We start from the raw sequence: 14,374 nt of genomic DNA, 5'->3' as shown, positions 1-14,374 counted from the left end.
TAAGTAAAAATACATCCCCTTTGATATATTTGATATATCAAGTATATGGGCTTATTAGCAGCCACAGAAATTGGATATTGGTGTAAGGGGTCATGAAATAGAAATAAGGTATAGCTCACTTGAGCAGCCACCCATATGGAAAAATCAGTCTTGGTTACACACAATCTTTGAGTTTGTCATGAAAGGTGAAGTCAATGGTTAAACAGAGAAAATGTCTAATGTGTTTTGGGTTTTACAAGTTTTCTTATATTGCAACCAGGTAATCTCCTTAAAGTATCATTGTAGTCTATTCTTTAAGAATGGCATGTATGATGGTGAGCCATCATTGAGTAGCACCTGAAATCCTGCATCCACTCCCTGAAAAGGTTTTCATACATCAAATACTTACACTGTGGAAACAAGCTGGCGCTCACAGCCACCATCAGAGATACCTTTCTCAGGTGAGGCATCAGCTCCTGGCAGTTGGAAGACCTGAGAACAGGCAAAGCTCACTTCTGACAGCTGTGTCCCAAGATCCTGCCAGCCCAAGTGCCCACCATGTTCTGCCACTGGTCCATCTGTGTGTCCTGCAATGACCTCTTGCAAACTGTGACCCTTAAAAGAAAGAGAAAGCATCATCTGTCAAAAGTTAACCCATTTCAGAGGGGCATTTGAGACATAGCCTCCCTATCTGTGTTCAGTTGCCAAGGTTTCCATAATCTTGAGGTACAGTTCTAGATATGAACTTTTCCTCATGTTCAAAGTTACAACCCCCTTACTCAATAGGTGACTTTATTAATCACCTAAGAGATACTCTAGTATTATAGCCAAGTGTGTTGGGTGGACTCCCCAAATGTGATGAAGAAACATTTAACAACATCCTCAGAGAACCAGACCTGAAAAACACCCTCATGGCACCCCCCACACACACACACACAGTCCCTCAAGGCTGGATTCAGACTCACTTTAGTCCATAAATGCAGCAGAGTGACTTGTACAAATTTCAGTCTCAGCAGTTGTCATAATCTTTGAAAACTTCCCTTCTTGCCTATTTTTTTGGAACCCTTGAGTATCAGGGAAGCCCCACATGGCATTATTAGAAAGAAAAGATAAGCCCCAGGACTTCAGTGTCTAGCCAAGCATCCAAACTACAGCCAGCCACTGTGATCACAAAATCACAGCCGTCTAAGGAACACACGTAAGCTTAAGAGAACTCCATCTGGCTGAGCCCTACTCCACCTCGAGAGTCACAGGAGATCTTAGGGTACATTTTGTTTTTAACCTCTGGGCTTGGGAAGACTGGTCAGGACGAGTCACCTAACCTCTCTGAAAGGCTTTCTCATGCAGCTGAAGAAACACGTTTGCCCGCAGATCCCACTGAGTCAGCCTCAGCTCCTCCTGTGCCTTTCTCTCCAACTAGCATCCTCTCTGGCTTTTCTTAGCTCCCACATCCTCTTCCACATTTCAAACCCATCAACTTCTCGGGGACACTTCCAGATGCTGGACCGTTACACACTCGCACTCATGTTATCCATCCTGCTCAAGCCAGAGAAGAGCCTCTTGTTTGTACACACTCTGGCCTGGGTTATAAATGCCAAGAAGACAATGAAGGGCTTGACTGTGTGCACACTCTCATTTCCATTTTCATTTTGCTCAGACATCATTTCTATTTTATTATTTTGCTAATTATATATTCTAATGCCTATAAGGTATAATTTTTTAAGAGACAGGTACTCGTGAGATGCGCAAATTGATAAACATAAGAACATTACACATTTTAGTTATCAATAAGAAAAATAAGCGCTAAGTTGATGTAATCATCTTCTAAACATTCCATTGTCTCTGTGAATGTTTAGCGTGGTTGCCTGGGTCTCAGGCACTGACAGGGGAAGAGAGTCACTTTCAACTCCTCTCATCACTAAAAGCCATGGGTACAAGCGGCTGTACATTAACAGTTCACCAAAGTTCGCTCTGCACATTCCTTCCAGGCAACGAAGAGAGGCAGAGCAGAGCAAACAAGAGATCAGGAAGCCTGAGAGGCAGATGTGCTGTTTTTGAAAGTTTGTGGTACTCTCAGAAATCGCCGGGTAGGTTGTGGCAGGGAGTGTGTATCACCACACCCAAGAAGTCAGGAAGGATAGAACTGATGAGTAGCCACCATTCAGTGGTACCCTTTCAGTGATGCCAACACTTACATGGTCTAAACTCTAGGTTCCATATTAGCATGTTGGGTGACTTACCCTTTAACAGGAGCCCTGTTGGTACTGTTCAAGAGATATTATGGTGGATACTTACAGCATCTTTCACTGCATGAAGCAGCTCATTTAAAACACTGGTCTCATTGAAGGCGGGGGTGTGGCATAGCATTCCCCAGAGACTCTTCCAGATGCTGGAGTCCCCAGTGGGGAGCGGAGCCTCTTGAGACAAATGTCCATTCAGGCAAGTGGTGGAAGCATTCTTTGTCAACAGCTGAAAAGGTAATGAGAATGGAGAGAGGGAACATTTAGGAATACTCAATAGTACTCTCCATGGACTCAAGAACAACAAATAGAAACAGCCATGTTAACATGAAGCCCAAAGTTCTTCGAAAACCTGCTCGTTCTCCTCATTTGGCCAGCAAAATTCACAACAGGCAAAGCTGAATATTTCTTGGGTTTTTTAATGTTTTGTAAAAATGGTTTTTGTATAATCGTTACCTGCTTTAGCCCCCAAAAGAACATATCCATTTCCAGTCTCCATCCATCAGATCCATCAGGTATAAAATCCCTTGCTGATGTCTTCAGGTAACTGAGGACTTCTACAAGACAGAAATATGCTTCACGATCCATTTGGATTAGGTTCCTCTCATCTTAGCTTTTATTCATAACCATAAAACAGTAAAGTGAATTTCAAAAATATGAATTTAAGTAAACCCGACCTGTTATCTAATGCTTCACTATCTTATCAGAAAGGAAAACAGGAATGTGGTAGAATATTGTTTTATCCTTTCTGAGAAGTCAATAATGTGGGTGCTTTGTTATGAGAGCACTTTGCTTCCAAAGCAATGCCCTGTCTCACTTTTTTCCTCTTTATTCCTCAGGAAGGTAAAAAGAATTTGGTGCATGAAGGCAAAGTGTGAAGCCGCCTTCTTTGAACTAAAACAGAAGAAATACCTTCCAGTCGATAGAAGTTCAAAGAAGGGCATTCTGCACTCTTAGAGAGATCTCAGTCCCATGCAGGCTCTGAACAGTGCAGAGGGCAGACAAGCAGAGGTATCAATGCTCTTATGCACAGTGTCCTGGGGGCATCTCCAGCCTGATAACCATGGGATTGGTGTCAGTGAGAAAGTTAAACCATCCCATGAAATGGCTTGTCTCAGACTACATGGCAGGCTCTGCTAAATAGTAGTTAGTGTGTGACCTTCATTGTGACAGCAACATGGCATGTTGTATGTGAAACATCCTCAGAAGCTGTCATAATACATACATGTATACGACACCAAAACTTTACTCAGCTCAAAACTTTACAGTCACATTAGGTATGCAACAAGAACACTTTCCAATAACTGTTTTATTTGCTCATGGTCAGTGGGTGACAAAGAAAAGCAGAGCTGTTTCACCTTGAACAAAATGCAAATCCCAGGCCACCATGTTCCTGAGAACAGTGTCCAGCAGGGGCAATCTCTTCAGAGCTGGCCACGGGGACAGGTCTGACAGTGCACGTTGCAACTTGCCCAGATGCTGGAATCTGGGGACAAAAATAAGTAAATGCACCAACTCAAATGATGAAGTAAAGACAAACACTCCGCTGCTTAGGTAAGTGTGCTCACAGACTGGAATGCTGACTCCAGCACCTAACTGGGTTCTTGACAAACTGCATTGTCGTTTGCTGAAGCCTCTGCCGAGAAGATTCTTTTATGAAGCAGGTTCAGATTAAATATTCTCTTTTCCTCTAGAAATATATGAAGCAAGTGAAAACTGAAATGAAGTATCAGCTGACACTAACAAATATTGCATTGCTGGGAATGATAATTTATGCCTCTTATCCCAGAACTTGGCAGGCTAGTGAGTTCAAGGTCAGCTTGGGGTACACAGAGAGACCTACTGTATTTTAATGCCTTAAAGTTTAGTTATCAGGCACAGAAAATTAATTTGGCTTTCAAAATATTGACCTGTCCCCCCGAAGGGAGGAGCAGTCCTGTTAGGCCACAGAGGAGGGCTTTGCAGCCAGTCCCGAAGATACCTGATAAAACAGGATCAGATGAATGGGGAGGAGGTCCCCCCTATCAGTGGACTTGGAAAGGGGCACGATGGAGATGAGGGAGGGAGGGAGGGACTGGGAGGGAATGAGGGATCGGGACACGGCTGGGATACAGAGTTAAAAAAATGTAACTGATAAAAAAAAAAATTAAAAAAAAAATATTGACCTGTCAAAGTAATAAAAGTGGCATAAAAGGCATGTCAAAGAAATCCTAAGCACTGTCTGCTCTTGCAGAGGACCTGGATTCAATTCCCACTACCCACATGGCAATTCACAACTGCCTGTAACTCCAGATCCAAGGGATATGACACCTTCACATTAATGCACATAAAATAAAGCTTAAAAAATAAAAAGGAAAGAAACCCACATAGGATGAGTTAAAAGCCTTCAAGATCAAAGAAAACAAATAACCTTTAAGCTTCTTGACACTTCAGTGCTTACGGGGTGAGCCTGGCCAGGCAGAAGGAGCATTCAGCCTGCGGCCTGCAGTAAGGAACGTTCTTTTTAAGATGACTGTCTTAAAATCCTGGCATAAAAATCACTGGGAGCAAAAACTCCAACAATGTGCATCTGCCCCTGCCTCCCTACTTGGGAGTCTGGGGTTGTAGGATGAAGCAGAGGCCCAGTGTACGCTCAGTCAGGACTCTAGTCTGTAAATAAGGACGATACTTGTGTGTGTCTCAAATGGGTGTAGTAAACAATGAAGACAGGCAAGCAGAAAGAAAATGAGTCTGAGAACTGAGAACAAGAGGAACCTGAAATGGAAAAAAAAAAAAAATGTGGGCAAATGAAGAGCCATACGCAGGTCACAATGAGGAACAGGGCTGCCAAGAACAGCCAGCCCCAGACTTTCTGCATCTTCATGGGCACACAGTGCATCTTCAGCCAGGAAAAGAGTGGCCAGCTAAGGGCCGAAGGATGAGAGATGTGGCTACTAGGAGCCCAAGCAAAACATCCGCTTTTCTGAAACTTGGATGAAACTGCACTGCTTGCCGCATCTGGACTTTCTCCAACCTGCCTCCACCTGGTCTCCTCAGAGCATCTCACTGGTGTTGGACAAACAGTGGCTTCAGTGTGCTGCTGGATCCCACCACTGCAGAGATTACATAGACGTGAGGAAGGCCCTAGTGGTGTTTCTCTTATAAGAAATAAGCAAGTAGGAAGAACCATCTCCAGTCCATGACCCTGGATGCACCATCTCTCCCTACCCAGCCTGGAGGGTAGCTTCTTAAACTGAGCCTTCCAAGGAAGAAAGAATGGTCAGATTGGTCGCTTTCTAAGATACTCCCGATTATACTGAGGATCAAGTGGATTGGCTCATGGAAAGAATGAAAAAGAGGAAGACAGCTGTGCCCTCTTTACTTGTCAAATGAGAAAAATTGCCCAACATGTAGTATGGAATCTGAATCTGGGCTGCTTAGTCTCTTCATGTTCTGACAAACAAGAGAATTTTAGCAAGGACCATATCTGTAAGCAAATATTTCTATGTATGTCTGGTGAGTCAGGTCTTGCTGGAGTACCCAGGGGTACCCTATGAGTCCATGTTGCTCATCTTTGCTATGTATCAGAACCCAGTTGAAGAGCTCCATAGCCCAATCACCAAACTGGCAGGAACAAAGTCTCAAGACAGTGAGAGAGTCTGCAGTAACTTCAGAGGAAGATGTGAAAGACTGGCTATGGAGACAAGGGATTTAAAAAAAAAAAGAAAGTATGATTCTTGAACCAACACTTGGGATATGAGATAAGGAGTTTTTTGCAGAAGCTGAATGAGGATCTTTTAAAATCCTGGCAACAAGTGGCTTCTCGATTTAATATACATATGTATACTGAGAGACAAACAAAGTTTAAAGAGAGACAAGAGGTACAGAAGCAACAGCAAAATTCCTAAAGTGGAGGAGGTACTCAAGAGTGCTACAGCAACCAGAGAAGAGTGGCCAACCACAATTATGGCAGGTGAGAAAGAGCGCCATCAGAGACAAAGTGGTCAGGGTTTCAACCACACGCAGCGCTGTTAAGATGGGAGGGGGAGGAAGGAGAGGGGGGATGTAAGGAGGAGGGGAAGAGGAGAATAAATGGATGATGGGGGAGGCAGAGAAGGAGGTGGGGAGGGAAAAGGAGAGGAGAGTGGAAGGGGAGATAGAGACAACTTCAGAAACAATCTAATTAATGAGAGGGTTTGCAAAATCTAGAAGGCTGTATAAGGGGGCATTTGACATCCATGTAAGAAAATCAGTGAATCTGTGAAAAGGAGAAAGATGGAGGAGAGTTTAGAAGAAGACATATCAGTAGACATATCAGTAGAAGTGAGAATATTCTTTACTGAACATGGGCACTGTAGGGGGTGGAGGGATGCCTTTCTTTTTTTTATTGTTTGTTATTATTAGTTACATTTTATTAATGCTGTATCCCACTCCCTTATTCCCTCCCAATCCCACCCTCCCTCCCTCAGCTTCTCCCTGCCCCTTTCCAAGTCCATGGATTAGGGAGGAGGGATGCCTTTCAATCAGAGCAGCCTAGCAATATTGGTAGACTAACCTTCCCCCTCTTTTTTAACTGAAGAGATGAGGCCACTGGGCAGGACAACATCTCCAGAAGACCAATGGCTTAGTAACTAGAAAAAACCATAAAGATTATCTGGTAGCCATTACCAGATAGGATGGCTGAGGCCCAGAGGAGATGACAGAAGGGCCAGAATTGTACAACAGATGGATCTGCTTGTTGCCAGGACAGCCATAGAAGGAAATTTTGTATTAGGTGTAGCTGGTGGTGTCTGAATGAAAAAGAAGATTCCTTGGGCCAACTGCCCTGTGTACTGAGCAGGTAGACAGCAAAGGCAGTGTCGGGCCCTTGTCTTCTTTACCCAAACCATGCACAGAGGTCAGCTGTGGTTTGGTAGACAGCTTATAGTGAAATCTTCAGGTTCCCTACTGTCTGAATGACCAAGCAGATCTTCCTCAGATTTCATTCTGTGTGTCAGAGAATAGTCAAGACCCTGGGCTGAAGTATCAGGAGGCCTTTGAGGTCTGTAAGATAATTGGGGTGACTTACTGTGGTGTGCTTATTGCTGTCTATTGTATAACAGCTGGTCCCTTAGGCTTCTCAAGGAAACCAGCAGGACAGTTTTCAAGATCATAAAACAGTGTCCTGTGCCCTTTGTCCTTCCCCTGTCTCAGCGCATCCCTGCTGTTTCCTGTTTCCATCTGTCTTCAGCCTTGATGGCACTGCTACCCAGTCCTAATACCTCACGGCCCAGGGCATCTCCTTGGTCAGTCAGGAAATAAGACCCTCTAAAGCCAGAACCTACCTTCTAAGGGGACTCTGGAGAATGTGAAAGAGCTTGAAACATTTAGAGTTACTATTCACTTTGCAATCATAGCAGCAGTGTGACCTTGTGTGCTAATGATGCTGTGGTACCATTTGAATCCCCCAGAGCCAGAATCTCTGCATTTGAACAAAATCTAATGGTGTAAACAACCTTTTTGGAGACAATAAGAAATCTGTTTTCTTCTGAGGAAAGCATTAATTCCTAGGATTAATAGGATCCACATTAGCCCAAACTGCTACACACACACACATACATATACATGTATGCATGCACTATACACAGAGAAAAACATTCACGGAACACAAACCATATATGCATGCATATGCAACACACACAAACACACATATCCACACACCATCCATATACAATCACGCATATCACACATATACGCAAACACATATATACATACAGCATACATATACAATACACAAACACACATATCACACACACATATGCATACAACCCACATACATGCACACACAGACAACATGAAATGCATTAGCCCTGGAACTGAGAACAGAGTTATGAAGCTAAGCAGAGCTCAGGCATAAACACACCTGTTGAACTAGCAAAGAGGGCTATAGTTAAGGCCAGCCACCCCACCCCCACCCCCATGCAAGCTGATCTTTAAAATAGTGTTAACTTCAGCTGATCTCACATACAATAAGCCCTTCTCCAATGTTATCCAGAAACAGACACTTATTACAAAACTGCCTAAGTTACCCAGCACTGAGCATAATTCCTACCTAGCAAATATACCTTTCAATTTGCAGTTTATTATATATGAATAAATAAAGGACATACCTCATAGGAAATCATCTCTAATGTGTATGTCCATTTTAAGACAAAGACATCAACCTGAAATTCAGGAAGCTGATGTCATCTCTGCCTTCTCCAATGTGATCACACTCCTTTAAGTTTACTTAGCTTTGTTTGTCTGTTCCTTTGGTTTTGGTTTCATTTGGGTGGTTATTTCTTGAGACTATTGCCACTGAGGATGGGATGAACTCCTGAGCTCAAGAGATCTCAACCTCCTGAGCACTGGGATGAGAGATGTTGTGCCACCACACCTGGACATTAGACAGCTTTACCTACCCACATCCATGTCCAGATGACTGTGGGTCTTTCATGGCAACATCTACAATAAAAGCTTTGGGCTTCCCATGCCATGGCTTAGAATCTGTTTCTAGCTATAGTTTTATGGGATTTGTATCTAAATGCATCATTGTGTATTCCTACCGTGTCAACGTAATCAAGCCTACTCAATAGCAAAAGACATACATATGGCTTACATCTGTGGAAACAGATGGTTGTCTCTGGGGCCATCCACTGCCAAGCTGTCACTCAGGATGAGCAGGACAGCATGCAGGGCTTCCACCACCTTCCATGACTCGCTCTCCTCTTTAAGTTGGTCTCTAAGGGCTACTAGACTATGGCTGGCACCTGCTAGCAGATTCTGCAACAGACCATCCTGCTGCCACTGGTCAAACACCTGCAAATTTAGAAACAAAAGGAGATTATCAATCACATCAGAAATACTGTACTTAATAAATTGTAAAAGACCATTCTGAAGGACAAGGTTTTACATTTCTGATCAATTAAAATGTCTACTACAAGTGAACTAAGATTTCATGTCTATTTAAAATAGCTTGTTAATCCCCTAGTCTATCTCTCATTCCTCCAAGAAAAATAGGAAAGGAAGGTAGAACTATACACTTTCTTTTAAAAGATCTAACTTGAAAATTGAGCTATCACATTGAAGATAGTTTGAATAAAAGTATAAGCTTTAAAATATATACTGTCAGAGTAAGACAGATCTCTGAGTTCAAGGACTGTCTGTTCTATAAAGCAACTTCTAGGATAATGTGTGGTGCACAAAGAAACTCTGTCTCAAACAAAAAAAAAAGATAAACACTAACAAACAGCCTCTGAATACCATTATTCAGGTCTGGAAATAATATTAAAGGCAGCTAGCACTGAAGTCATCCTCTGCGCTCTACAAATGTCTCATGTCCAGATCAGATGGTAAGTAAATGTATGATGCAAAGGCAGGTAGATGAAGGTTTGACTAGCAACCAAGGTTAACACTATTTTTTTCTTTTGGTTTTGGACACAGGGTTTCTCTGTGTAGCCCTGGCTGCCTTGGACTTGCTTGGTAGACCAGGCTGGCCTCGAAATCATGGAGATCCACCTGCCTCGCCCTCCTAAGTGAAGGGATTAAAGACCAAATTAACACTTTAATGCTGGTTCCTTCAGCACTATCTCTTAATCACTTTGATGACAGATAAATTACACATCACCAAGTATACAGTCCTGCATATCTTTCTAAAGATATTTTTTGTCTGCTACCTGAGATTCTGATTTTTATCAGTCATATATGTTTGGAGGGGCTGAAGATTTTATCAGGGTAAGTACTCCAAAGCAATAAGGGTACAAGTGAATATGACACTTGGAAAAAAGTGGATGATACTGTGATGGGAGTGTAGCCTGTTAGTGTCCATGTATCTCAAGACACAGAGTGTGAGCAGTCCAGGGCCACTGTGAGCTTTGGTGTATCAACTTTCTACTCTGGTGCTCTGCTGTATACCAGACTCTCTCAAATAGCTGTGAGCATGCGAACACACACACTTTTCCCATATGTCTTTGAAGACAGCTGATATGCCTTTAAATTAGTCATTATTTTTGCACAACATTTCAAGGAAAAAAACAGAGAAGGCTTGAGGCAAAACAAATGCTTGCACAACAGTTGGTCAAAAGTCAGCACAGCATGGACTAGGAACCCCTTAGCTAACAGGTCTGTTTGTGTGCTGGGCAAGATGTTTTTGGTGGATTGGGCTGAGAGTTTGATGAGCTAAGGCTGTTGGATGCATGGGATACAGGTCACAATGACCAGATGTGGAGGACCTATGGTCTTTCCCAGGAAAAGTAATAGAGTGAATGATGTGAGAGGGTAAGATCCGCTGTACTCGAAGAATCCAGACACACGACTGCACCTGTCCATAGAGTTTCAGCCAGCTGACTGCATGGATGATATAGTTCTTGACTGCTGACCACTTGGGATGGCAGTCTGCCCGGTAGCCTTGGCTCTCAGCTTCATCCGCAGAAGTGTTGGACAAGATGGAACACACCATCCTCTCTAGGAAGCTGTGTGTAGGAATCTGTAAACAACATTTAAAAAAAATACTTAAAAGTGAAGCTGTTTTCCCTGTAATGTTTTCCTTTCAAAATAATACCCCAGGCTTGCTGGAGTCAAAGCTCATGCATTCACATGATTGAACAGTGCTAAATATCACTCAGAGTGTCTGTTATTTGTCCTGAGGGAAGGCCTCTATAGTTAAGGACAAAAACAGGTTCTGTTTTTTTTGGGGGGGAGGGATCAGGCACAGCAACAGGAGCAGCTGTCTGTCTCTCCAGGAGGAAGACAAAGGGTTGAGCCAAACATTGCTCACCCTCACCCCACACACTCACAAAAAGCCATCACAGGCTAAGCCAGTTGATGATACTCTGAACTAACAGTGGTGCTTTGCCAAGAATACTGTCTTTTCTAGTTATCAAAAGCAGGCGAAGTAGGAAAGATTAAAATTGCATCTCAGTTAGGCATTACTTTACCATTTTGAACCAATTCTCTTCTGTGTATCAGCTTCTTTAAAACTACTCTACAAGTGTGTGTGACAAAACCAGCCACATCCAAGCACTCTGGATTCTTACAATAACTGTGGCATCATCAGAAGTTCTGTTGATGGTTGCTGTAGTTGGAATCTTTTCATCACCTTAAAATGCCTACATGGAAGCTATCACCCACAAAGTGACAATGTGAGGAAGCAGAACCTCTGAAGAGCTCTACAGTTTGAAATTGGTATTCTCCAGAGGCCAATGGGGTGTTATTTGGAGGTGACCTTTGGAGGTGAGACTTAGAAGGGAAAAATTAGATCATCCATGGTGTGCTCTTTACAGGGTATTGAGACCCAATTTCCTTCTTCTGTCTTTGCTTCTAGGCCATCATGAAGTGAACAGTTTCCTTCACCATGATGTATCATCTCACTGAATACCCCAAGAGCAACGGGCCAAGGACCCCATAACACTCCTGAATCTGAGCCAAATAAACATTTCTTCTATTAAGGTGATCTGAATCTCTGGAGAGATGATTAGCACAAGGGCCAATGAGATCATGAAGGAGAAGCTGTCATGACTGGACTAATGCTTCATATATGAAGGGGGAAGCTTGATGAACTTGACTTTCATCACTTGGACCTTGTGAGAGTACAATGAGAAGAGACTGTCTCAGAACTAGAGGGTGGACTTTAACCAGACAGCCATTCCCCTGGTGCCCTGCTCACAGTCTTTCAGCCTCCAGAGTAATCAGAAAGGAGTTCCTGTGGCATACATCCCTCAAGCTGTGGCATTTCAACATCAGACTGGACTAGACAATAGCCATGACTGGAACAGCCATATCTAATGGGAACAGCGTAACTCATAAAGCCAGCACAGCAGCTTGACAAAGATCCAGCAAAGCTGAGCCTGGTGATGCAATTATTATAGTGCAGTCTCCGACTCTTTTGGCCTTGCTCTTTACATGTGGCATGCTTGGAGGGCTTTTATTATTTGTACAACTTGGGGTTATTGAATTGATGGAAATTTTCTTATGAATCATTTATGACTTCTCCCAGGGAATACTGCTTCTGAGCTTTCCCAGGAATGTCCTGACTATACTACCCCTCCTGCCTTGAGGGAGGTATTCTTATCTGAGTCTTCTGGAAGGTCTTCCTTAAGCCCTGGAGGTTGTGACTCAAATAACTATGCCAAAGACATCCTAATGAGGCTTTGACTCAAAGATGCTCTTGGCACAACTGTCCCTGCACTAACTTAGGAAGAACAAAATAATCAGAACAAAGTAAACTTAAAAGGGTAAAAAATATTCAGTAGACTAGAGAAGTTGGCAGCAGATCAAATTAAAAGCCTCTTTCTACAGATAGACAAAGAATGGTGTGGATTAAGGATATAAGGATAAAACAGGGAATAGGGCAGGAGCCTGCCACAGAGGGCCTCTGAAAGTCTCTACCCTGCAGGGTATCAAAGCAGATGCTAAGACTTATGGCCTACCTTTGGACAGAGTCCAGGGAAACTTATGAAAGAAGTGGAAAACAGTCAGACTTGGAGAGGACAGGAGCTCCACCAGGAGAGCAACAAAACCAAAAAATCTGGGCACAGGGGTCTTTCCTGAGACTGATACTCCAACCAAGGACCATTGATGTAGATAACCGAGAACCCCTGCACAGATATAGCCTATGGCAGTTCAGTGTCCAAGTGGGTTCCATAGTAATAGGAACAGAGACTGTCTCTGACATGAATTGATTGTCCTGCTCTTTGATCACCTCCCCCTGAAAGGGGGGAGCAGCCTTACCAGGCCACAGAGGAAGACAATGCAGCCACTCCTGATGAGACCTGATAGACTAGGATCAGAAGGAAAGAGAGGAGGACCTCCCCTATCAGTGGACTGGGGAGGGGCATGGGTGGAAAATGGGGAGGAAGGGTGGGATTGGGAGGAGAGAAGGGAGGGTGCTACAGGGGGGATACAAAGTGAATAAAGTGTAATTAATAAAAATTAAAATAAAGAATATTTTTAGAAACCTTTGTTCTCCCGGAGTTGGGGGTTTCTTGCCCCTTTGTCTTTGTAAAGGGAAGCCACCCAGCTCCAGCTTGTAATAAACGACGCTTGTGTATTTTGCAAAGGAAAAAAAATAACAAAATAGAAATTATTTAAATTAAATTAAATTAATTAAAAAATTATTCTTAGAAACAGTGAACTTATACAGGGCCACTGTGATGTCATATGACCAAGGAAGAAAAGAATACCAAGATATCTAATCTTGGTATATATTATATATCTAACATAAATAAATTCTACAAATATATAAAATATAAACTTTGTATTATGGCAGAAATTAAATGATAACTGCAGCAGCTTTTGCTTGAACACTTTTTGGGAGGACTTAATGATAATTAGCACTCTGACTATTAAAAGCTGATAATGAACTGCTTGGGACATGACAATCTGCCCAGGCTGGCTTGGATGTTTTCTTTCTGCCTAGTGCCTTTGAAACCACAAGAGCAGGCTGTCACGCTTTGGCAAAATATGCCCTTGAAATTGCAATATTGTTAAAAGCTGGGTTGTGGGACTGATGAGGGAAAATGATTGCAAAGGAGAACTCTGCTCTGTTATGGTTTATCAATAATGACTAAACTTGTAACCAAGCGGGAGTTATAACATATGTCCATGGACAAAAATTACATGATCTATGTTTTGGAACAATATGCGTCTATCCCTACCTACTGATTTCTATATAAATAAAGAAGCACCCAGACTGCCAGTCAGTCAGATGTAAAACTCCTCCCAATCCCCATGCCTGACTCATTCCTCCTCTGCCACTGTTGCATCCACCCTTCTTCAGGTCCTGACCTCATCCGGGGCCAGACCCCGGCACATGATCAAGGAATAACAAAGATTCTTTGTTCATCCCATATCTTCCTTTAGGACTCAGATGAAAATTATTCACTTACATCTATCAAAGCCACAGAGCCTCTTGTGTTTTGTTTTGAGGTTTTGTTTTGTTTTGTTTTGTTTTCTCTCTCTCTCTTAACTGAAAGTAATATCAAGGTCATGTATTAGAAAGATAAGGCCTCATAACCGCCTCAGTACTCAGTCTCTGAGAATAGGATGCACAGACAGCAAGTTCCCTCTAATGGATCCTGTCGCAAAGGCTGAAGAAGTCATTGGAGCACTAAGGCTGGAGCACTCAAACACGTGGAACTCAATAAATAATTTCCTGAAGG

The 14,374-nt window shown here is 42.8% G+C and overlaps 1 protein-coding gene across 2 annotated transcripts in view; it reads right to left on the bottom strand.

Moving 5' to 3' along the window:
* Abca13 (ATP binding cassette subfamily A member 13) overlaps nucleotides 1-14,374 on the bottom strand; it is a 440,297-nt gene that overhangs the window by 362,595 nt on the left and 63,328 nt on the right. For both annotated transcript variants that reach the window (XM_060365661.1, XM_060365662.1), the window contains exons 9-14: nucleotides 10,537-10,701; nucleotides 8,836-9,035; nucleotides 3,578-3,705; nucleotides 2,676-2,776; nucleotides 2,275-2,448; nucleotides 389-594 (exon numbers count right to left, since the gene is read on the bottom strand). In XM_060365661.1, coding sequence (XP_060221644.1) covers nucleotides 389-594; nucleotides 2,275-2,448; nucleotides 2,676-2,776; nucleotides 3,578-3,705; nucleotides 8,836-9,035; nucleotides 10,537-10,701 — 974 coding nt within the window. The remainder of the gene's footprint in view (nucleotides 1-388; nucleotides 595-2,274; nucleotides 2,449-2,675; nucleotides 2,777-3,577; nucleotides 3,706-8,835; nucleotides 9,036-10,536; nucleotides 10,702-14,374) is intronic.

This window comes from Meriones unguiculatus, chromosome 12, assembly GCF_030254825.1.
Source record: "Meriones unguiculatus strain TT.TT164.6M chromosome 12, Bangor_MerUng_6.1, whole genome shotgun sequence".
NCBI classification, from domain to species: domain Eukaryota; kingdom Metazoa; phylum Chordata; class Mammalia; order Rodentia; family Muridae; genus Meriones; species Meriones unguiculatus.
Note: the sequence above shows the minus strand (reverse complement) of the source record. Positions and strands in the feature narration are given on the sequence as shown.